The 22,466-nt window shown below is 34.8% G+C and overlaps 1 protein-coding gene across 1 annotated transcript in view; it reads right to left on the reverse strand.

The window, feature by feature from the left end:
• Positions 1 to 540: 540 nt before the first annotated feature.
• Positions 541 to 22,466, reverse strand: part of LOC143381503 (transport and Golgi organization protein 1 homolog) — a 40,276-nt gene continuing 18,350 nt past the window's right edge. The window contains exons 7-28 of the mRNA XM_077105507.1: positions 19,717 to 19,848; positions 17,486 to 17,507; positions 16,489 to 16,577; positions 16,171 to 16,248; positions 15,974 to 16,084; positions 14,675 to 14,746; positions 14,390 to 14,494; positions 13,625 to 13,747; positions 13,418 to 13,526; positions 12,309 to 12,364; positions 12,130 to 12,220; positions 11,820 to 11,958; positions 6,580 to 6,681; positions 5,661 to 5,721; positions 5,510 to 5,545; positions 5,367 to 5,434; positions 5,155 to 5,255; positions 4,830 to 4,971; positions 3,991 to 4,058; positions 3,811 to 3,887; positions 2,045 to 2,207; positions 541 to 1,035 (exon numbers count right to left, since the gene is read on the reverse strand). Of these exons, the coding sequence (XP_076961622.1) occupies positions 722 to 1,035; positions 2,045 to 2,207; positions 3,811 to 3,887; positions 3,991 to 4,058; positions 4,830 to 4,971; positions 5,155 to 5,255; positions 5,367 to 5,434; positions 5,510 to 5,545; positions 5,661 to 5,721; positions 6,580 to 6,681; positions 11,820 to 11,958; positions 12,130 to 12,220; positions 12,309 to 12,364; positions 13,418 to 13,526; positions 13,625 to 13,747; positions 14,390 to 14,494; positions 14,675 to 14,746; positions 15,974 to 16,084; positions 16,171 to 16,248; positions 16,489 to 16,577; positions 17,486 to 17,507; positions 19,717 to 19,848 (2,259 nt within the window). The 3' untranslated portion in view covers positions 541 to 721. The remainder of the gene's footprint in view (positions 1,036 to 2,044; positions 2,208 to 3,810; positions 3,888 to 3,990; positions 4,059 to 4,829; positions 4,972 to 5,154; positions 5,256 to 5,366; positions 5,435 to 5,509; positions 5,546 to 5,660; positions 5,722 to 6,579; positions 6,682 to 11,819; positions 11,959 to 12,129; positions 12,221 to 12,308; positions 12,365 to 13,417; positions 13,527 to 13,624; positions 13,748 to 14,389; positions 14,495 to 14,674; positions 14,747 to 15,973; positions 16,085 to 16,170; positions 16,249 to 16,488; positions 16,578 to 17,485; positions 17,508 to 19,716; positions 19,849 to 22,466) is intronic.

Raw genomic sequence — 22,466 nt, forward strand, 5'->3', positions numbered from 1 at the left:
TGTGCTACAAAAATAGAGCCACAAGACTTCTCACAAGTAAAAGAAATTCCTCTGTATAAGTCCACAGTTGACCAAGGTCCAGCCTCCTTAACAGTGAGCAACAGGAAATATGCTGCCAAGTCACCATCTTCAGTTCTGAGAGTGAGTTTACATGCTTCCCCAATGGCACAAAGTCACATGAAGATCCAATGAATCAACAGACACTTGGGAAATATTAATAAACAATTTTTTATGAACTATTACAACAAAGAACTTCAGCAAGAAGGAAAATGAAGTTTATGATCTTTGAGTAAACATTTTTAGCATAACAGTCTCTGCGACCAGATATTTAAAGAGAAAAATCAAGCTTATAAAACACCATTTCTCTGTTATCAACTGGAATACACTAAAAATAGGATAATGGAAATACATGTTCTTAAAGCATTTCCACAGGAAATGTCCATAATTATGACATTCTAAATCATTTAGCAATTGTATATGCTACATTAACTAAAACAAAGGTATTCCTTATTGCACATTTTAAAGTTGAAAGGATACTCTAGTTTAAGTGGGGGATATTTAGGGGGAAAATATTTTGGCTCCAAATGTATACTGCGCCAAGGCAGCTTCATTCTAAAAACATAAACCATTTAAAATAAACTTTTATATTTTGAAGCCAATAATCCTTCAACACAATGAATAGTTCATAGTCCACTTTCTGACTAAGGGTCAGAGGTTAATTTTATGGGCCCTGTTTTAAGGCCTGTGAACAGCCCTCACTACTCTGAGAATTGGGTGTAGGTGGAGGTTCATCTTTAAAGCCTGAAGACATTAAGTCTTTTGCAGCAGGTGGTGGCCCATAGTCTTGGGGACCATGAGTTGGAGGTGGTAATGGGGCACCAGGAATGAAGTACTCTCTTGGGCCAAATGAGCCTAAAGGTCTAAATGGTGCAGGTCCTGGAAAAAAATCACGAGGGTCAAAAGGCAAATCCCATTGTCCAGGTGGAACACCTGGTGCGTATTCTCTGAAGCCTATTGGTGGGCGCATACCAGGACCTGGAAAATAAAAAGGAAGTTATGTAAATACCCAGAAATTTCTAAACTTGGGTGATTTCAAGTATGTTAATATAGTCTTTAATTTCTCCCAAGCCTAGAACATCAACTGGTGAACATCCTGACTTGCCAGATGAGGCAAACTGAAATGGAACAAGTTTAGGTTATAGCCTGGCCAACCAGCCATGAAGCAACATATTAAGGATTTAAACATGGCTCTACCTAGCTCCAGGCTTATCTTTTTTCTTTCCCTACTATATAATTGCAGAATTATTTCTATCTCACAAGAACTCCATTTATATTTGGAAGTACTATATTACCATGACAAGATGATAGATTATGAAATAAGAACTTTACTACATCAAAGAAATTTTGATAAAAGGAAATCCCACTATTTATTACTGTATCCATTAAAAATTCATGAAGTATTTCAGCATGGACATTACACATGCCATCAGAATCAAGGTGCATGCCCCCCTGGAAAAGGCCTTTCACAGCCACCTAATTAAATCAGCAACATTTATTAGGTCACTGTTAAATCCTCCTCTTTAACACTTCCCTCTGACTTTTCTCAAGGTAAGGAGGGTTTGACTTTTCCTTTTCTATATTCTATAACCTACTGCTTATGCTTCCATTATGGGTGATTAAAAACTTTATGTTATAGGATTTTCATATCTGTGACAAAATGTTAAGTTATGGCATGTGTCTCATCCACCTTTCCATCTATTGCAGTGCATATCAACATATTTTCAACAAACATCTGCAGAAGTAATATTTCTGGCTTTTCTCTATATAGCCCCTTATCCTTGTCTATGAGATAGCTATTGCCTATCTCAGTATAAGATTATGTAGTGTCCCATATATCCCAGAAAACTGGAGGAAAAGTTAAAATGTACTCAGCTGTATCCTTTCATTGTTAAGTCCTGAGATAGCAACCAACTGTTTTAGCAAGCAATAGAAATGAAAGTGAATGTGATTTATAAGTCAATCACTACTGTTCAGATAATCATACCAAATGGTGGAGGAATTGGCCGAGGCCCAAAAGGCCCACCGAGCTGAAATGGCGGTCCATACCAAAAGGGAGGTGGTGGAGGCCGTCCCATTGGGGGTTCCATAGGGGGGCCCATGAAGGGTACCCCTGAGAAAGGAGGGGGCCCTTTCATTACCATATTAACCTGCAATTTAAGATTTGAAAGCAGTTAAAAGTTTTAAAATTCCTATGTATTAAGACAAAGTACCAACACCGATAAAAGCTAAAACCCAAAACAGGCACCTGTCCAGAGAACACCATCAGTGCAACAAAAACTCTACCCACCCCTCCTGTGTATTCCCACTGACAGCTTACAGAAGTTAGAAGGATTCCACAAGAGGGAGCAGTTTGTTACTGATTATATCTGCACAGGAAAGGGAAAGGCAAAAGGACTGGCAGAGGTTATTAACAGAGGTGATTTCTGACCAGTATGTCATGCTGTATTCACTACAACCTATTTCAAAGGGAGTCCCCCCCCATCACTTCCCTTTCATCACAATAGCTCATTACTTCCATATTAAGAATGAAGAGAATAAAATGAAAAATCCATTCTCTACCGATGTAATAATAGCTACTATTCAGAGTATCTTCAGTAAGTCTTTCATATATTATTCAACCTCTGAGATCTTTAAGTAGACTGTCTTGTTTTAAATAAGAGGGAACAAAAGCAAATGGATTATCATAATTTGTTGAAGGCCACACTGCATATTAAAGGATCTCAATCCCAGGTTTGCCTCCAAGCCATGCTTTTCCCACCTCTACTCCTCTCTAACAACGGGTCTTTGCTCTCTTTTAAATCTTCTACTACAAAGGGGTTTGGGGGTCTTATCTAAGCTGCCCTTAGATTGCTCCAGAGATGTATATTCCTGGAATATGTATACACTGGAACTTGAGAAGTATTTTCCAACACAATGTTATATACACAAATTAGGAAGACAAGGCTTTAATATTTAATTTCATTTACTGTACACCATTTGAGATATTGATTTATCATTTCCTATGAGTAGTGGGTTTGAAACTAAACAATTAAAAATTTATTTTATTATAGAGCTGCATAAGACCTACCAGATATAATAGCAACACAGTTACAAGAGAATGCACTTATGTGAACAAATGAGACCATTGCTTGGGACTGGCTCAAGAGGTCATTTCAGATTATCATTTTTGCACTGAAACAGTATTTCATTTTCAGAAAATCTGATACCAATCTAATTCAAATCACTCAAAATAGGGTTTGCACAAATGGAGGAATTCTTAAATAGCATTCTTCCAAACAAAAATAAAAATGATGAATTATATAATTTTTAATGAATTTACTTTGCCTTAGAACATTCAACACAAAACACCATATAAAGTTAGAGTGATAACTTTTCACATTCTGTAGTTCATTATAGTTGTACACACTTAAGCCACATTTCCAAGTTAAGGAGAAAAGTAAGCTCAATATTGCATGCAGTTTAAAGCAAACAAGATCAGTGTCATGCTCTGAATATCCTTCCCAGAAATGCACAGAATAAAACCCAATTCAGTTCTCAACCTCTAAGTACTTACTCCAACTGGATGCTCAGTCAAAGAAGTAATGGTAGAAACTGAGGGGGTCTCAGGTTCTTGGGGAACAGTTTGCTTTTTAAAAAACAAATGGGATAGTACAACTAGAACACAAAGAAGGATAAAGCAAAGAGCAAGTACTGTAGGAAAGCAACATGTTCCTGCACGACCACGTGATTCACAGTAACTACAGAACTTACCTTGCCCTCATCCGTCACCTTAGCTGGAGAAGAACTTCTGGAGCTGCTGTTCATGTGAGCTGGACCACATCCTGGGTCTGTTAGAGATCAAAGAATGGATTCAGACTTATTCTAACATGAAGAGAAAAAAAATCCTGCATCCACAATTACAGATTCTTTGAAATTACTTGGTCTCTTTACCAGAGGCAACAGATTTCCCAGATGCCACAGAAGACCATTGAGTACGAGGTAAAGGTTCATCCATTGACCTTTGGGAAAGAAAGATCAGAGCCCTTGTATGATTTTTTCAGAAGAAATAAACCACTGGTGGACAGGTCGGGGTTCAACAATAAATAGAAAGCAACATTAAAAATGGGTTGCCCAGGGGTTGGGGTTGTAGCTCAGTTGTAGAGTGTTTGCCTAGCATGTGTGAAGCACTGGGTTTGATTCTCAACACCACACCATCTACAATTAAAAATATGTAAAAAAAAAATGGGTTGCCCAAAACGTAAATCACAATTTATGAAGAGACTTAAGTAAAATAAAGAACTGCCTTGGGTTGATAGAACAGCAAATTAAAACGTACTGGTCCTAAACTTTAAGCTATAGACTTGAGGTATGTGTAGGTTGGCTTTTCTTTAGTCTGTATAACCTGACTTCCAATCTTACCAAGACTACAGTCCTATTTAGAATTGGAAATAAGACTCAGTATTTCATATTGGAAATATGTATGCTACATAAAGTTTAAGGCTACTTTTAAAATATTTGGGAAAGGAACACCATAGAGATTTAATTTAAAGATAAAGGTTTACACTTCACAGTGTACAATTTAAAAGAAAAAAACAATACAGGGACCTCCAGGAAAAAAAAAATGTTTTCTATTCTAGAACAGATTTTACAGAAAACATTCACTAAGATAAAGTAAGAAATTATCTTCTATATATTGTACAGGCCCAAATTCTATGTTTTCATTAGAATATTCAAAAGGGAAAAAAAACCAAAACCTTGAAGCAGTTTACTATAAAGCAACATGTGAATGCTCACCAAATCCATTTCTAGGCATATCTCTTTGATTAAGAGTAGCAGAAGGAGGTCTCCCAGCTGGCTCTGCTGTCAGTGGAGGGGAACATTCTCCACCACTCACGGGGGATGGACCAAAAGAGCCGTTATGGCTCAGTGGACCTAAAGACAACAATGCCGTGTTACTACTTTAAGGCAGCCTTCTCCCTGACACCAACCCCCACACCTCCCACTTTAGCAAATCATTCAGATTATTTCATAACCATTACACACAGAAATAAAAAGTAATTTACATACATTCTGCACCAAGAAATAAAATAGCTCCTTTTACAAAGTGCCCCCTACCTCTCTGAGGAGGATTTTGTAAATTTGGTCTCCCCGGCATTGGTTTTACAATCACAGGTTCATATTGCTGCATTGCCATCTTTTGGGTCATTTCCAGTAGTCTTGAATATTGAGAAAGAATGGGCTGAATTATGAAACAGCAATCATAGATAATATCTAGCATAACCTTAAAACACTATAAAACACACAGTAAGATACCAAAAATCACATACTTCTGTCTCAAATTAGCAGCTTCCCTTTTCTCTTCAGCTATAGCTCTTTCTGCAGAACGAGCTTTGAGCTATTAAAGAGAAAATATTCAAATTCAGTTGCGGTAGGCTATGCAAAAAATAAAGAAAAGGGGGAAAAATCTTACCCAATTATCATGAGCTTTCTTCTCATGCATAGCAATCTGAAAAAGACAACACATTAAAAAAAATGTTTTTAGGGACTCATTATAATAGCCTATAATTGTCTGTATTAGATATCAAAGAATTCTGCAACTACAGGACAGTATTAATTACTACCTGGTTTTTAAATGAGCGCTCGGTTTTCTGTAATTCTTCTTCCATCTCTTCAATTCTCCGCCTAAGAATTACAACAATTGAATAAAATTTGAAACATTCTGACCATTTTCACTTTATTCCATCAGCTATACTTTTAAAGACTTTTATCATACATAAAAAAACATTTCTATAGTTAAATGAATCCAGTGTGATCAAAACTAATACTACAGGCCAGGTGCTATGCCACATGCCAGTAATCCCAATGATTGGGAAGCTGAGGCAGGAGGATCACAAGTTCGAGGTCAGTCTCAGCAATTAAGTGGGAACCTATGCAACTGAGACCCTGTCTCAAAGTAAAAAAAAAGGTCTAAGGATGTAGCTTAGTAGTAAAGCACCAAAAATAAATAAATGAATAAATAAAATAAAAACCTAATACTAATAACTTCTTTATCATTTATTTGCTAGAAATTCTGAATTGATAAATTATAATTTCCTTAACTGTTCATCAGTGTGTTCTCAAGTAATTCTGCTAGAAATATCTTCCTCCTTAAAACTTTTTTTCTTTTTTTTCAAATTATATCCATAGAAGATTTCCAAGGTCTATCAAATGCCACACTTTTGTGGGTCTTGATATAACACACAGCAAACTGATTTCTTAAAGAATTACTACAACATACAAAACCCCCAGAACTGTTTGCATTGACCAAGTTCCCTATGGTCTTGCCCATTGGGTACAAGTAAATTTTTGTTAACATTTTTCATTTGTTAAGTTGAAATTTATTTTTTCTCCTGTGTGAATTGAATGTGTTCATATTCTCTCGTTATTTATACTTCCATGCTATTTTCTTCTATCTACATAATGTAAAAAAAAAAAAGATTAAAAAGAAAGCTAACACTAATTCATTAGACATTGACACCCTCCTTTAGAAACTGAACTCACTTGTAATTTTTAACTTCCTGTACAGCGGAAACCACCTTTTCATCTGCAGCTGACAGCTGCTGCTCTTTTTCTAGTCTCTCACATTCTTCTTGACTCAGTTTCCTAAAATAAAGCCAGTTATCAAATCAAAAGTTTCTCTTTGTGAATATCACTTCCCACAATTCTATAAAATGCTTAGGCACATAAAATAGGAATTCAAACCTGCAATTTCATAAATCAAACTCTGGCAAATCACTTACATTTTCTAACTTCTCCTCTTAATTCTCTACTTACCAGTAAATAAAATAAATGTGAAAACAACATGTGCCCCAAGGGCAAGTCTCCTGTGTGTAAGATAATAAAAACCCACTTTACTTCAATGTGGAAGATCAGGACTGATCAACCTAACATAATTAAACATATTAGGATAAAGCAGGGGATAATTCTTTTCTCGTTTCTGCCATAGGTAGGACACTAAGTATATCTTTGTCATGGAGGAACTCTTTTCTCAATCCAAGACTGGTACCATAATAAGGATATAGTCAGTCAAAGAAAAAATCTTCTAGAATATGTCTTTTAGCTATGCAATTAACCACAGAACATTTTTCACACTTTAGATATCTATTTCAAAAGAATTGTAAATTAAGCAAAAAGACAAATCTGAGTTTTGATAATGTCTATCAACCAGAAAAAGAAGCCAAACTGACCCACTATCAGAGTATTATCTACTGACAAGTTTTAACTCTGATCATGAAACTCAAGATGTTCATCTACTGACATAAAGGTAGCCACATTTAATGATTTAAAAAATACTATTTTCTGCTATCCTTGTACTACTTTAGCCATAGTTCCAATTCAAAAGATAATTAACTTGAAACTTAATTTTCCATAAATCAGAAGAACTACAGTAAAAAACGATTACTGATACCAAATAGAAAAAGGGGATTATATATTCTTATATAGCTTCTCATTTAATTCTTCAGCAAGTATTTTATGAGTGGCTATAATATACTAGTTACCTTGTAAGATGCTAAAGAATAAAAGAGCTCACTGTTTCAGGTATAAATGATGCCTAAATGAATATAATAATTTTACCCACTGGCTTAAGAAGGAATATGGAGAAAACTGAATCTTGAAGGACAGAGAGAATTTTGTTTCCAATTATCAAAGAGTTAGTCTGAGAGCACTAAGAACAATCAAAACATCTTTATAAGAATATAAAATTGTGTTTGAAGGGATCCAAGCTAAAAAGTCAGTGAAGATATATGTATGTGGCCAAGATCCATTAGAAAAAGGAATCTCAGAATTACAAGTAAGGCTGGCACTTTAAGGTACTTTTCTCCTATTAAAGATAACACAAAGATATGAGTCTGAACGAAGCCTTCATTAGATTCCTGGGCTAGAGGAAAAAAGAGGCTACCAATAAAGGAACCCTTAATAAAAGCCCTAGTCTTTGAGTGTAGATTAGAAAGTACTGCACACTTAAGTGATGAACAGGCAAAAAATCCAAAAGGAACAATACTGAAACATTGAAAAGACAAGTCATTTTTGAATTATCTTAATTGCTGACTAAGTTTAAAGTGACAATCCTACTCAAGTAACCTCAACACTTTTCTATAAGAAGATAACTGCCGCAGTCTCTGGCTGGGCACAAATCACGAGTCTCCACACAGCTTGTAGATTCAAACAGCAATTCTTTATTCCCGAACTCACACCGGCCGTCTACAAACACGCTCTGGGGGAATCCACGTTCTCTGCCCAAATCCACTCTCTCCCAAATCCACCACATGGACTTCTGTCTCCCAAAATATACTGTCTGACCCTAAGCACTCAAGAGGAACTCTAAAGGGGGAACACCCTAATCTCCTATTATGCTAAACTGCCCTATTCTAAAGGGGGAACACCCTAATCTCCTATTATGCTAAACTGCCCTATTCTAAAGGGGGAACACCCTAAACACGGATCCTGCCCTGGTCCTTGAGCAAGGTCACCTTTCAGAAGTCCTTCCACTAGACAGCATGGGAGTAAGCTGGCAAGGAATTTGTCATACCTACTTGGCTGATGGCTCCCAGCAGATAACTTCGTCTTAGTCCTCAAATTTCATCTATAATTATCACAACAATGTTGGCCAATCAAAACTGACCAGGCACTCCATAAAACAAAATTCTGTGAGAAAAAATCCCACAGAAAAGGAAACCAGCTAATGGGGTTATCCGCACATGTTTTAAAATCACTGTGCTTTATATAGTCAAAAAAGTAAAGTCAAGATTATGAATTTCAGGGCTGGGAATATAGTTTAGTTGGTAGAGTGCTACCTTGCATACACAAGGCTCTGGGTTCAAACCCCAGCACCACAAAAGAGGAAAAAAAAAGATTATAAATTTTGTCAAAGGATTAGAAACTATAAAACCAAGAAATAGTTGGGTGTGGTGACCTACCTACAGTCAAAGATACTCAGGAGGCAGAGGCAGAATTATGAGATTAAAGATAGCTTGGAAAGCAGTAAGACCCTAGTCCCTTATGAGAAAGAGCAAGGAGTCTGGGGAGGTAGCTCAATAGTAGAGCACATGGCTCAAGGTCCTGGGTTTGAGCTGTAGTACTGAAATAGGACTGGGGTTGTGGCTCAGTGGTGAAGCATGGGCCCCACATGTGTGGGGCACTGGGATCAGTCCTCAACACCACATAAAATAAATAAATATTGTGTCGGGCTGGGGATGTGGCTCAAGTGGTAGCGTGCTCGCCTGGCATGCGTGCAGCCTGGGTTCAATCCTCAGCACCCCATGCAAACAAAGATGTTGTGTCTGCCAAAAACTAAAAAATAAATATTAAAATTCTCTTTCTCTCTCTCTTAAAAATATCCTATAGAAAATAAAATATTGTGTTCATCTACAACTAAAATAATATTTTAAACCCTGAATTTTTTAAAATCCTAAACTCAATGAATGATTTTAGCAGCAGATTTGGGAAGTAAAATAAATCCTAGCGCTTTTAAGACAGGTCAGAAGAAAATATCCAGAAGAAGTAAATTCAGAATGTAGGAGGCAGGGGAAATCAAATTCTAATATGCATTATTATAATCAGAAGAGAGAATGAGGTAAAATCAACATTTAGAAAAAGACTCGAAAATTCAAGAAGTGTTTAATGGTCCTAAGTAACATAACTGCAAGAGGAAAAGTGGGTGGGGTGGGGAAAACTACACCTAGGCACTTCCCAATACAACTGTTAAAAAAACAGAGACAGGACTACAGAAACTAGGGGAGGGATAAGACCAAACAACAATGATAATGGACTCCTTAAAGAAAAAATTTAAAACAGATGGTAATTAATTGGATATTTTTAAATTGCTAAAACTAAGTAACAGTCAAAATTCAGTAGCCAAAAGAAAGATCCTTTAAATATGTATACTGGTTTTAACTCTAATCATGAAGTTCATGTCAATCTAATACAGATTATAAAGGTAGCAATATTTAGTGGATAAAATACTATTCTCTGTTTATCCTTGTACTACCTTTGATACACTAATCAAATCTATCATTAAAGGACAATGTTCAAATAGAATGAAAATAATTTCAAATAAGAAACCAACAGTGTAGAATGCAGAACTATAGAAACTTTAAGTATGTGTATAAATTGAATGAATGTCTTGTGGAGTTCACAGTATATGAAGTACTAACATATAATGCCACAACAGTTATCTGATTCAGGAGCTACTTAAAGCCCATAAAAAAATAATAAACCTATTAATCTATGTCAGGTTTTTATTAAATCCAGAATATATACCATGGCCTTTAAATTATGAGAAGATGAATAAAAGCATAATTATATAATTATAATTCCCTTATAATTTATGATTACATCAAGCTTATACAGGGGATGAGGAAAATAATTAAAAATATTTAAACTATTAAAAAGATACAAGGAAGAAAAAAAGAACAGATCATCAAATAGAAAGCAAATTCTTCATAAACCACAGGTACATATTGACATGGACAGACTTATATATTAGAAAGTCCACTCAAGCGGCTATAGAGAAAACTACTAAGAATTTGAAATAAGTTATATACAAATATAAAAAATGGAGAATGAAGACAGATGATCTAGGTTAGAAACAGAAAAAATGACAGAGGCATGAACTAACATAGTACCTGGGGATGAGTAAAAAGAGTACAAACCACAGATGATGACTGAATGAATTTTGGAGGAGTTGAGAAAAATAGTGCTACAATTTAATTGCATTACAAAGAAAATTAATTGCCATTTAGGTCATTCAGATTACTAGTAGGGACAGAGAAAACAAGTGTTCTTTTTAAAAAAAGTGATAAAATGAGAAATGTTTCTTTGAAATAGGCCAGGAATTTAGAACTGGCATGAACAAAAATTTGAGATTCTAAAAAGGTCACTTGGAGATCACAGAATTTTAGAAAAGTTAATGGAAAGGTTTCAATATTTAATGCATTAGTTAGGCAACAGAAGTAAAAATACCTAAAAATAGTTAGGTCTGTAAGAAGGTCTGTCTTTGCTTTACAAGATATATATATGTCGAAGAGTAAAATCAGGTGCAACGAATAAAATCTGACACAACCTATTTTTAGAGAATTCAAGTATTTTTGTGGATTAAAAACTTCAAATGAACTTTCAAAAAATAACTAGCTCCACACTAATAAGATTAATATATAAATATATACTACAAACAAGTACTTCTGTAATCATAACTCCTGAGGTCCTTGCCACAGTTCCATTTTGTGTGAACATCTGAGATATTCAAGTCCAAAACTTGTACCATCAATAAGTAAATATTATTCCTTTTTGAAGTTTTTATTCTACTAAAACATGTCATTCCAAATCACTCAGTATTTTTAAAAGTCCAGAGTTAGAGATACAAGTTCAAACATTAGAATTACATAACTGATCACAATGAAAGGTAATTAAAATAAATAGGGGGATCATAGAAAGGGTCTAGAACTTTGAGAGGTATTTCCACATCAGTGACTGTTAATACCATTTTACCACTTCCTGCCTTCATATGAATTTGACAATTGATTATGATGTCCTCACAGCCTTAGTTTACGGTTCCAACTACCTCAGGACCCTTAAGACTGACAATGGAAAGAAAAATGCAACTTATAGGAAACAAAACACAAAGGAAAAAAGACAAATCTCTACTTATTACAACTAGAAGAAATTGTAAATAATCTTAAGAAAAGATAAAATTATCTATTAGTTCACACAGTGATAACAATAACAAACAATGAAAATCTTACTTTTGTAGTGCCATCTCATTTTTCTGGTAGAGTTCATTTAAAATCTCCACTTTCTGCCTTAGAGTTTTGCATTCCTCTTCCAGTCCAACTTTAGAAGACTGTAGTGAATTGCAGTCACCTTCTAATTTCTTTATTTGGTCTGTAAAGGATAAAACAGCTTATCTCTATATGTGTACAAGGACTTAAGAACTTGTTTGAGGGAGTAGTGCCAAGAAAAGTAAGAAGCATGAAAGCAAGAAGCCATTCTTTATCTTTCCAATAAAATTTTAAGTCTTTCCAACATGGCAATTTCTTCTCAAGAAGAACCCACCTTCTAGATTATATTTTGTGGACATCGAGGCTCTTAGCTTAAGTTGTAAAAGTTTTAGATCCTCTTCAACTACTGATAATGTAGTTTGTGTCTAAAAATTGCAGAAAAGAGAGGTATTCTTAAAAGTGAGGCACAGGAAGAATTCACAGGCACTATGAGACTCTTACAAAGAACTATACCCGAGAGACATCCATCATCTGCTTAATTTGATCTTTGATCTTCTCATTCCGATCACCTAAAAAACAAAAGACGTTAGCTTTTTCTTTCCTTACTTTTAACTCTATATTCTCCTAACTTCCCCAAACTAAATAATGATTGTGTTCAAACACCAGAAGAAAAAAAATCAATTAAATAACTAAACTGACTAGACTAATGACTTTTAAGAGAATTGCAAGCTTAGATTTAAAAAAAAAAAAAAAAGAGAGAGAGAGAGAGGTGAATTTCAGGCTGGGGTTGTGGCTCAGTGGTAGAGTGCTCACCTAGCATGTGTGAGGCACTGAGTTTGATCCTCAGCATAAAAATAAATAAAAGTACTGTGTCTGTCTTAAAAACAAAACAAAAAAAAAAGGTGAATTTCTAGTTTGCACAACTAAAATTCTATCTATGCTATTCTTGTAAGATAAAAGCTTTTCTTCTCTCTCAGATCTATCTTCACCTGGGCAAGTAAGTGTCTTATTTAGAAAGATTCAATCCTCTATTTTCTCCCTGAATCTACTACCAGGTGTGGTTTGAAATACTTGCTATGTAAGCAATATCCAACTTGGGAGAAAACATCTGGAAATATTTTCCTCATCAGTAAACACTGTTAAACTCCCTCTCTCTAGCTTTATGATAGTCTCTAGCTTCTGTTCTCACAGCCTTAGTTTATGGTTCCAACTACCTCCGAACTCTTAAGACTGAATGTGGACCTTAAAACCACAGAGCCATAGAAAAGATGAGTTATCAAAATCAACTATCATCTGCATAAGTTAAGAAATAAATATCTCTTACTGTACAATGTTCAATACTCTAAGTATTGTATAGGATGTGACTATTGTAGCTGCAGTGTACTTACTAGTTTTCAATGGGATAGAAAAAGTCAGTGTTCTTCACATGCCTATTGCTACATTATACCCCAGCAACCCACCTCTGCCAATGCAACAGACATATCTATAGATCCAGTGATATGTGTCTACAACCCTGAAGCTTAAGAAGAAAATCAGCCAGCTAAAAAGTGGCATCTGTATAAATACTTAATTAAAGACAGGAAAGCAAAAAAAGGATTCAACCTCCCTGAGACTGATCTTACCTGCTACCTCTCCGTTGGTTAATTCATCTGACTCATCTTCTCTATTTTGATCCTCAGATTCAGATTCACATTGTAACGGATTCAACTGTGTGATATAATTAGTCAAAGCCTAGAAAAGAAGCAAAAGTTTGGAAGACTCTCGATTTTAATTCAGAAGATTTCAGGAGAATTCATGAGATGAAACATGTATTTGGAGTATAAACTTACATTAATAGTATCATCTTTGTGATTAAGATCTACAAGTAAATCTTTCTGGGTCTTCTCAAATGATTTGATGTGTTCACTGAGTTCAATGTGTGATGTACACCAGTCTTTGACTTCCTGCTGCAACTGAAAAGTCAAAACACATGAATTCCTGTGGGTTAGGGAGGGGTCTCTGCACTGGATACATCAGGACTACAAGACTTAGACAAAGAAATAGAGAACCATACTCCTCGGTGGCCTGCCTCAATCGAGGGGGTTGAGACCTTGGTTAAGGAAGAGGGCCGAGTGGCCCCAACTCTCACAGCTGCAGTAAGAACATCAGAGCTCTCAGGAAGTTGACCCTGTTTATTGCATTCCCCAGAAAATTGCTGCCAATTCAAATAATTTACCTCCAGCAGGAATGGCTGGACACATATGACTGTCTCCTAAATTTAGACTCCTTATCATGTAATCTTCCCTTGGCCGGTGAATCAGTAACTACTCAAAAGAGGATCATAAAATACTTAATTTTCTGGTTTAAAAAGTTTCTTTGAGGCTATGCAAGTTAATAACTGATTGACATTTGATAAGAAAAGCAATAATCCAAAAATCCAAAACAAATGGAGAACATATATATGCACTCAATTTAGGGAGCATGTTTAAACTTTGCATATCTAGAAAAGGTCCTAAATGAATATTTCTTACCTCAGAAACAGATCCAAGAAAGATACAAGATAATGATATTCACTTCTCTAGTTTACATTATGTATGACATCAAATTTTCTTTACCTGCTCTTTCGTCTTCGTAAGCATGGTATTTTCTTTCTGAAGCTGACAGCATTCCAACTTCACCTTCTCTTCAAGAAGCTTAGCTTCACTGAGGACAATTTGAAGCTAATGCAAAACACTACAGTTAGTGAATTAATTCCAAAGAAAAAACAGAGTTATACTTTCCCAAACCAGACATCATATAGTTCTCATTTTTTGCACATTTTAGCACACTTCAAATTTTTGGTCCACAACAAAACTAAGATGTAGTATTAATATCCCGTTAGCAAGAGTTGGCAGCTTTACCTCTGAAAGTTCAGAAGTATTCACTGAAATGACATCTTCAAGCTTCTCTATAGATTTCTTATTTTCCATTATCTGCCAGGTGAAAACAGAACACAAAATATGCATTAGGATTTCAGTAGAAATACTGATATGTGTGTGTGTGTGTGTGTGTGTGTGTGTGTGTGTGTGTGTGTACACACATATATATACTAAAAAGATAAACACAATAAAATATTTGTCAAGCCATCCCATTATATTTCAGGTAAATGCAGGGGATCCAGCTTTGGACTAAGCAAAAAATCAAGAACTGAAAGAGATGAGGGAAAATGAAGTCATAAATATTTCATGGCATCCACAACCTTACTGTTTATGAGATAACCAGAAAAAAAGGTCAAAGTATAGAAAATCATAATGCAATAACAAAATGTTTTAAAGCATAGAAAATTAATTAATTTCTGTTTCAAATAAACCAGTTCAAATTAGTAATTTTTTTTCTAGTGATAGAGAAAAAAATTTCCTAAGATCATTTTTAAAATTTTCTTATTTGAAGTAAAAAATGTTAAAATTTAAGGGAGAATAGACTAATCTCACATACAGAAGAATACCCAAAAATTTATAAAGATATTCGCTCCTTAAGGAAGTGGACATAACTCTGCAATCTTTGTTTGCAATGCCTGGGATTGAATCCTGGGCCTCATGCATGCTAGGCAAGTGCTCTACCATGAGCTGCATCCTGAGCTCGTAACACTTCATACTTTTACTGTGGGCTGTGCATGGTAACTTCCAAAGAATATAATATGAAAAGGATTGGAAAGAATTTTTACAGTGGAGAAATCTGATAAATACTACCTCAGCTAGGTGATCAAGCTTACTTGAGGGTAGGATATTTCAGAACACAGTCTCTACTATCTTTTGCAACTTTTATGTAATTACAGAAACTTATAGAAATTGAAAATGAAATATGTAAGTAAATTTTTTTTCAGTACAGAAAATTGATTAATTCATTACTCTTTCAAGTAAAAAGTAAACAAATACTGTTCAATTGGACAATAGTTTTTTAGTTGATATGCATGTTTCCAAGGGCAGAGCAAAGCAATATCAAAATTATCCAAGGTTGAGAATAAAAATATTTCCTAGGCCCATAAAAATAATTTGTTGTATCAGTACTTAAAAGTTCCACAAAATGGGCACAGAAGTGGGTTCAACTTCCTTGACTCCTAATCTTACTTTAGTTAACAGCTAGACTAAGTTCAACTTAACCAATTTTACAAAATATTTCAAAAGCCAAATTACAGGAACACTTAGCAGCAAAACTCTTACCCAGTTGTGATTCTTAGCTTTCTGTTCTCTTTCAGATTCTAACATAACATGAAGAGTTTTAGTTCTCTCATCCAGAAATTCTTTAGCTTTTTCAAGAAGCTTTATTTTATCCTGGGGAAAAAGGTGTCAAGATTACTCACTCATTACATTTACTTTTGAGTTTAGAATGTAATTCCCCCCAAAGAAGGGATTTTTACCTTATATTTAGTTGCTTCATCAGAAAGAATCATATTTTGTTTCATGGTTTCTTGGACCTGTTTCTTTGATTCCTTCATCTATGTAAATAAAGCATTCAGAATTAAGATACACAAATTATAGTGCTATTATACAAGTTACTTCCAGACAAGTGACCCTTTCCAGAAGAAAGCAGTACTTAATACATATGACTGCTTAGAATTTGGATGATTTGTAGGAAATAATGAAACAAAAATTTTAAAATACAATTTTTAAATTAAAACAGGTAGAAATGATTCAAGCTAGAACCAAGAGAGAAAGAAACAAAAAAATAATTATACCTTCTCTTCATACTTTGAAAATTTGTGTATCAGTTCTTCATTTTCTTTCATGAAATTGATTATCTTTTGGGAAATTTGCTGTTCAGTGACTAAAAGGGGGAAATACACAAGATTATTACAATCACTAAATGAAATTCAATTACTCAATCTACTAAAAGCAAAGACATGTTATATGGTACTATGAGGAAATACTTCTTAGCATAAGTATTATGCTTTTAAAAAGCAATCTATGCTTATTAGCAATAAGAGTATAAAATTATTAAAATTTAAGAAAAATATAAGAACAATGATATTTTGCTGGGGGCGGTGGTGCACACCTGTAATCCCAGTGGCTCAGGAGGCTGAGCTAGAAGGATCCCAAGTTCAAAGCCAGCCTCAGCAATAGCGAGACACTAAGCTACCAAGTGAGACTTGGTCTCTAAATATAGGGGGTTGGGGATGTGGCTAAGTAGAGTGCCCCAGAGTTCAATCCCAGGTACCCCTCCCATCCAAAATGATATTTCAATTTAAGCTTATTTCACAAATGGGAAATACATTAAAGTGTTGTAGCTTGATATTCCTCCCTTCTCAAAACACTTTCTTTTCAGAAAATGGAATAATTTAATTCTTTGCAAAGAAAAACAGAAATGAAAGCATACTGATTCACATTACCATTCTTTAAATTATCTACTCAATTACTTAATGCATGATTAAATCATTAGCATAGAAATACTCTTCAAATGTAATACATCTGCATTACATCAATATTCAAAGTTAATCTGCCCCAAATTAAAACATCATCTCCCTATCCACAATTTGTTCCTCCTCTTTGTCTCCTATCTCAGAGTTGGAACCATCATCATCTACTCTATTATCCATGCTAGCAACCTAGGAATAGTAAAATTTTCAGGAGGTAAAAAAGTAATAGACATTAAAAGTCACTGTATCTACTTCTAACATACATAAAACACACATCAAACACCAATACAATACAAGTTTAAGAAACCTAAAAATTTACCTTGATATACTCTATCTTTTACCTAGAAGAGAGAAAAAAGATTAAATTTGATGTCAAACATCTGCTCAATAGAAACAGCATTCCTAAAACAACAGTCAGAATCATAACCAAGTGAGAATTTAATAACATTCTGGTTCAGGATAATAAATTTATAGGATTAAAAATAAGTAAAGGTTAACAAGCATTTTAAATTTAATTGGTAGTGATATTTCATAAATAGGCTCTGACATAAAAACACTAAGATATGTACCTTATTTCACAGTAAAGATGTGTGTGAATGTGTGTGTGTGTGTGTACTCAAAATCATTTACTTGAGAATTCTAAATAACCAGGATAAAGTCCAGAAACAATGACTATTCAAAAGGAATCTGAGGAAACAATATTAAAGGCATAATATTTGTACTAAGATATGCCACTTTCACTCACCAGAAAACATCTTAGAACTCCAATTTAAATTTGGCTATTGGCTGAATTTAGAAACTAAGAGGCTACATCATCTTATTTCTACAAACCACTAAATATATAGCAAGAAATCTGAAAGGGAAGAGTGCTAGAAGAAAATGCACAAGCAACAAGAGAAATGACAATTAACATATTCTGGAAAGGACAAAAACAATCATTTCCTAAAGACAGCAATAAACTGCCTGATAATAAAACCTAAGCAGAAATTTTTAAAAAACATCACTAAATTTCTTTGTAACTTAGCATATACTTGTCCTTTCAAATGTTATCAATGGTGATGGGATACTCAGATGTGTCCATTGATCATCCATGGGATCTTCGTAATAGGAAATTGCATTCAGAAAACTCCAACATAGAAAGAAATGGCATTTCTTTAATGTCATAGCCTTGCTAACCTTTTACTCAAAATGACAACAGAGGAAAATGGGAAGTGTCATAAAAGCAGTCATCTAAGGAAGAGACTAAAGCTCTAAAGTCAAATGCTGAAACTGAGGAGCAACAACTAGGAACCAGATCCCACATAACCTAGTGAAAAGAGAAACAGGTCCCGGGGTTCTTGAAATAAGAAACAAGAGAGAAATATAAAGTGTTTTCATGTTTTTTCCTTCTCTTTATCCTTCTATTTCCTTTTTCCATTTAGCTGAGAAAAAGTTCAATGAGATTGAACTGTTCCTCACAGGAATCCAGGCAAATGATTCTTCTATTTAAGAAGGGAATACTTTTTAAGAGATTTTACACTCAATTGTACAAGGAGAGGAAACTTATCTTAACAATGATATGTCTGATATAATTAGGAAATCAGAAAAAGAATACTCAGATTTGAAAAGATTTGTATTCAATGCTTTTGGCCTCTTTAACTGTTAGGCTTTTCATATGCAAAGTCCATTTACCTAAAATAATTTTCTTCCAATTATGTTAAATAACTATGAAACAGAATGACCTACAGTACAAACATAAGTATGTATAAGGGTATATATACACTCTTATACATATGTGTACACACATACACAGAGATAGACTAATTCTGCTCAGAAAAAAAAGACTTAATGAACAAAACATTTAATGGATTTTTGGACAACACATAATCTATACTTCCAAATAAAAAGGTATTTTCTGAACATATGATCAAATCATAAAATCTGGGAAAAATATATATAAAAGACTGGAAAAATTATCTCATCTCCTTTTTCTCATTTTACTGTATTTCTTTTAGCATTTCCCCCTGTTTATATGTGTTTATATTAACATACAGTTCATCAACATTTAAATCTTAGTTTCTGCTTTTTTTTTTCCACTTCACATTTAATTGTGAGCATTTTCTGTACCTCAAAGCTTTGAAATAGATAAATCTGCCTACTATTCCATTAAGCAAACATACAATAACCCCTAAATGATTTATGTTGTGCTAAGTCTTCAATCTAATACACTGTTCCACTGAAAAACATTACCAAAATCTTCAAAGCATAGTTATTTCTTTAATATAGATTACTAGACATATATGCTACATAAAAGGATATTTATCTAACCTATCCCATATTTTATCCGACTTTTAAGACTTCTGATATGTATGAAACTACTGGTCAGGATGGCTGTAAGAATTACCAGTTCTACCAACTGCACCCACACTAAATTATTTTATAAGGTTAGTTTGACTTAAACCACTAATTTGTGTTTTAGCAACTGAAAAGGAAAAAAGTGGGGGGGGCAGTGACTATATAAAATAATCTTTGTGCTTATGTGCTAAGGTATAAGTAAGTTAATTTACTCACAACAAGAACAGTTCTCCAAAAGAAAATGACAAAGGATACCAATCCAAAGAAAACAGTGAAAACTACAGGCTCCCATGGTAGTCCATAAAAATCAGGCCCAGGTTGATACTCATCAGACAATGTAGTAAACAGCTGAAACAGACAAATTAGAAGAAATGGGAAACCTTAAATTTATAACAAAACAGTCACAAAGAATCATGGCAATTCTAAACCAACCTCCTCGTCAGAAATCCACCTCCTCCTCAATATTTTCCAATAGTTTCTTCAAGAGAAAGGATACTGGCAGTCTCATATTTTTTGTTCACTTGCAGTGTTTTCAAGTATAATGAATCTAAATACTTTTTAAAAAAATGTATTTATGTATCTTTAGTTTCAGGTGGACACATTATTTTGTTTTTATATGGTGCTAAGGATCGAACCCCTAACCTTAACCCTAACCCTGACCATAACCCTAAATCTAACCCTAACCCTAACCCTAACCCTAACCCTGTGCCTCATGCATGCTAGGCAAGCACTCTACCACTGAACCACAACCCCAGCCTGAATCTAAATACTTTAAATTGAGCATACATTTCCAGTTTGTAACAGGCCCTATATCATCACATTGTCTAACACCTGGCTAGAATCCCTCTGGATCATTCTTTTCTCTTAGATAACCTGGTTTTTATAATTTAAAAAATTCATTTAAGACAAAAACTTAAATATATGAAAGAACTAATTAATTTTATGTCAACAAATAAAAACAATGAAACAATAAAAAGATTTCAAGACCCTTTGGGTATCATTTGATAAGCTAGAAGAATACCTTACTATTCTGAAAAGTGTTTAAATGAAGAAAAGGAAACAAATATTTATCTCCTGCCTTAACTATACAAACCAAATATCTGTGTAAAGAATAATCAATCATAGCCAGGCGCCGTGGCACACACTTGTAATCCCAGTAGCTAGGGAGGCTGAGGAGGGAGGATAGCAAGTCCAAGGTCAGCCTCAGCAAAAGGGAATTGCTAAGCAACTCAGTGAAACACTGTATATAAATAAAATACAAAATAGGGCTGGGGATATGGCTCACTAGCCAAGTGCCCCTGAGTTTAATCACCAGTACCCCCCCCAAAAAAAAGAATAATCAAATTTTTATTTGTGTAGGCATCCCAGCCTTTAAATGAAGAAAGAAAAATCCCAGCAACTCAGACCATTGCTATTTTGCAACCTATAATATATTAGCAAATCTCACCAACGTCACTGTTGACTAGTAGTCAACATCAAAGGAGAGGACATGCATATGTCAATGCAATATTTCCTATTAAGTTTTCATAAGAAACAGAATTGAACCTAAACCTGACTACCAATTTCCAAGAAATATAAAGCAACAGAGAGAGGCTGAGGTTGTTAGCTCAGCACTTGCCTAGAATGCATAAAGCCCGAGGTTCAATCCCCAGCACCACCAAAAAAAAAAAAAGGCAATAGAGAAAACAGATTAAAATGTTGTACCAGGGGGATTGTCATTTATTCACCAAAACTACAATATACCCTAGAAGTCCCACAAACATATTTTTTTCAATTATTGCAAAAAGTTACAACAAAAGGAGAAATCAATAGATAGTAACTTATATGAGACTTGTTCTCCCACTGAAAGCAACCAGAAAGTTGGAATATATATATATATATATATATATATATATATATATATATATATATATATATATATATATATATATATTGGTACCAGGGATTGAACTCAAGAGCACTTGATCACTGAGCCACATCCCCAGTCTCAGCCCCATTTTGTATTTTATTTAGAGACAGGGTCTCACTGAGTTACTTAGAACCTCACTTTTGCTAAGGCTGGCTTTGAACTCATGATCCTCTCTCAGCCTCCCGAGCCACTAGAATATTAAGGCATGTGCCACCATGCCCAGTCAAAATATATTTTTAAAGAGCTATTTTTCATATAGAAAGCCACAAGGGACATGCAACTGTCACCCCTAAGAGCAGGAGAACAAATAGGTGAGCATTCTACCTTGAGGCACCCTCTAGACCTCAGTTTGGGAAGGGGAACCCAAATGGGGCCTAACAGTCTCACTGAGGAGAAAGAGACCAGAGTTCCAGGAGATTAAGCAGTCAAAAACATGTAGAGAAAACTACCAGAAAGATGGGAGCCACAAAGAAAAAGAGTTCCAGAAATCTGCATGGAGGTGGTCTTCAGTTTGGGGCTACATTCTAAGCAGTACCTGCGAGGGCCAAGAACAACTATAAGCTAACCAATCCCACAGTTGGCACTGAGCTTGGAGAAGTCTGGATTCCAGCTAGCCAGAGAGAGTTGACATACAAAAACAGTATGGTCAACAAGCTCATGAAGTAGTATTTGATCCAGGCATGATGGCACATGTCTGTAATCCCAGCAACTCAGAAGGTTGAGGTAGGAGGATCCCAAGTTTGAGGCTGGCAACTTATCAAGAGCCTAAGCAAGTTAGTGAGACCCTATCTCAAAAAAAAAAAAAAGTTCACTCAATATCATTAATTGTCAGGAAATAAACTCACAAAGACATACCCACTAGAATGGCCCAAATGCTAGTGAAGATGAAGTCAAGTGGAAGTCTCCTAAATTGCTGGTGGAAGTATAAAATGATTGTGGTCATTTTTTAGCATGGCTTGACAGTATCACATAAGATAAAAACATACATTAAACGTAGGAGGCAATTGCACTCCTAGATATGAGTCCACTTATAGGGGCATATATATGAAATAGTACT

Source organism: Callospermophilus lateralis, chromosome 15 (assembly GCF_048772815.1).
Source record: "Callospermophilus lateralis isolate mCalLat2 chromosome 15, mCalLat2.hap1, whole genome shotgun sequence".
Classification (NCBI taxonomy): Eukaryota; Metazoa; Chordata; class Mammalia; order Rodentia; family Sciuridae; genus Callospermophilus; species Callospermophilus lateralis.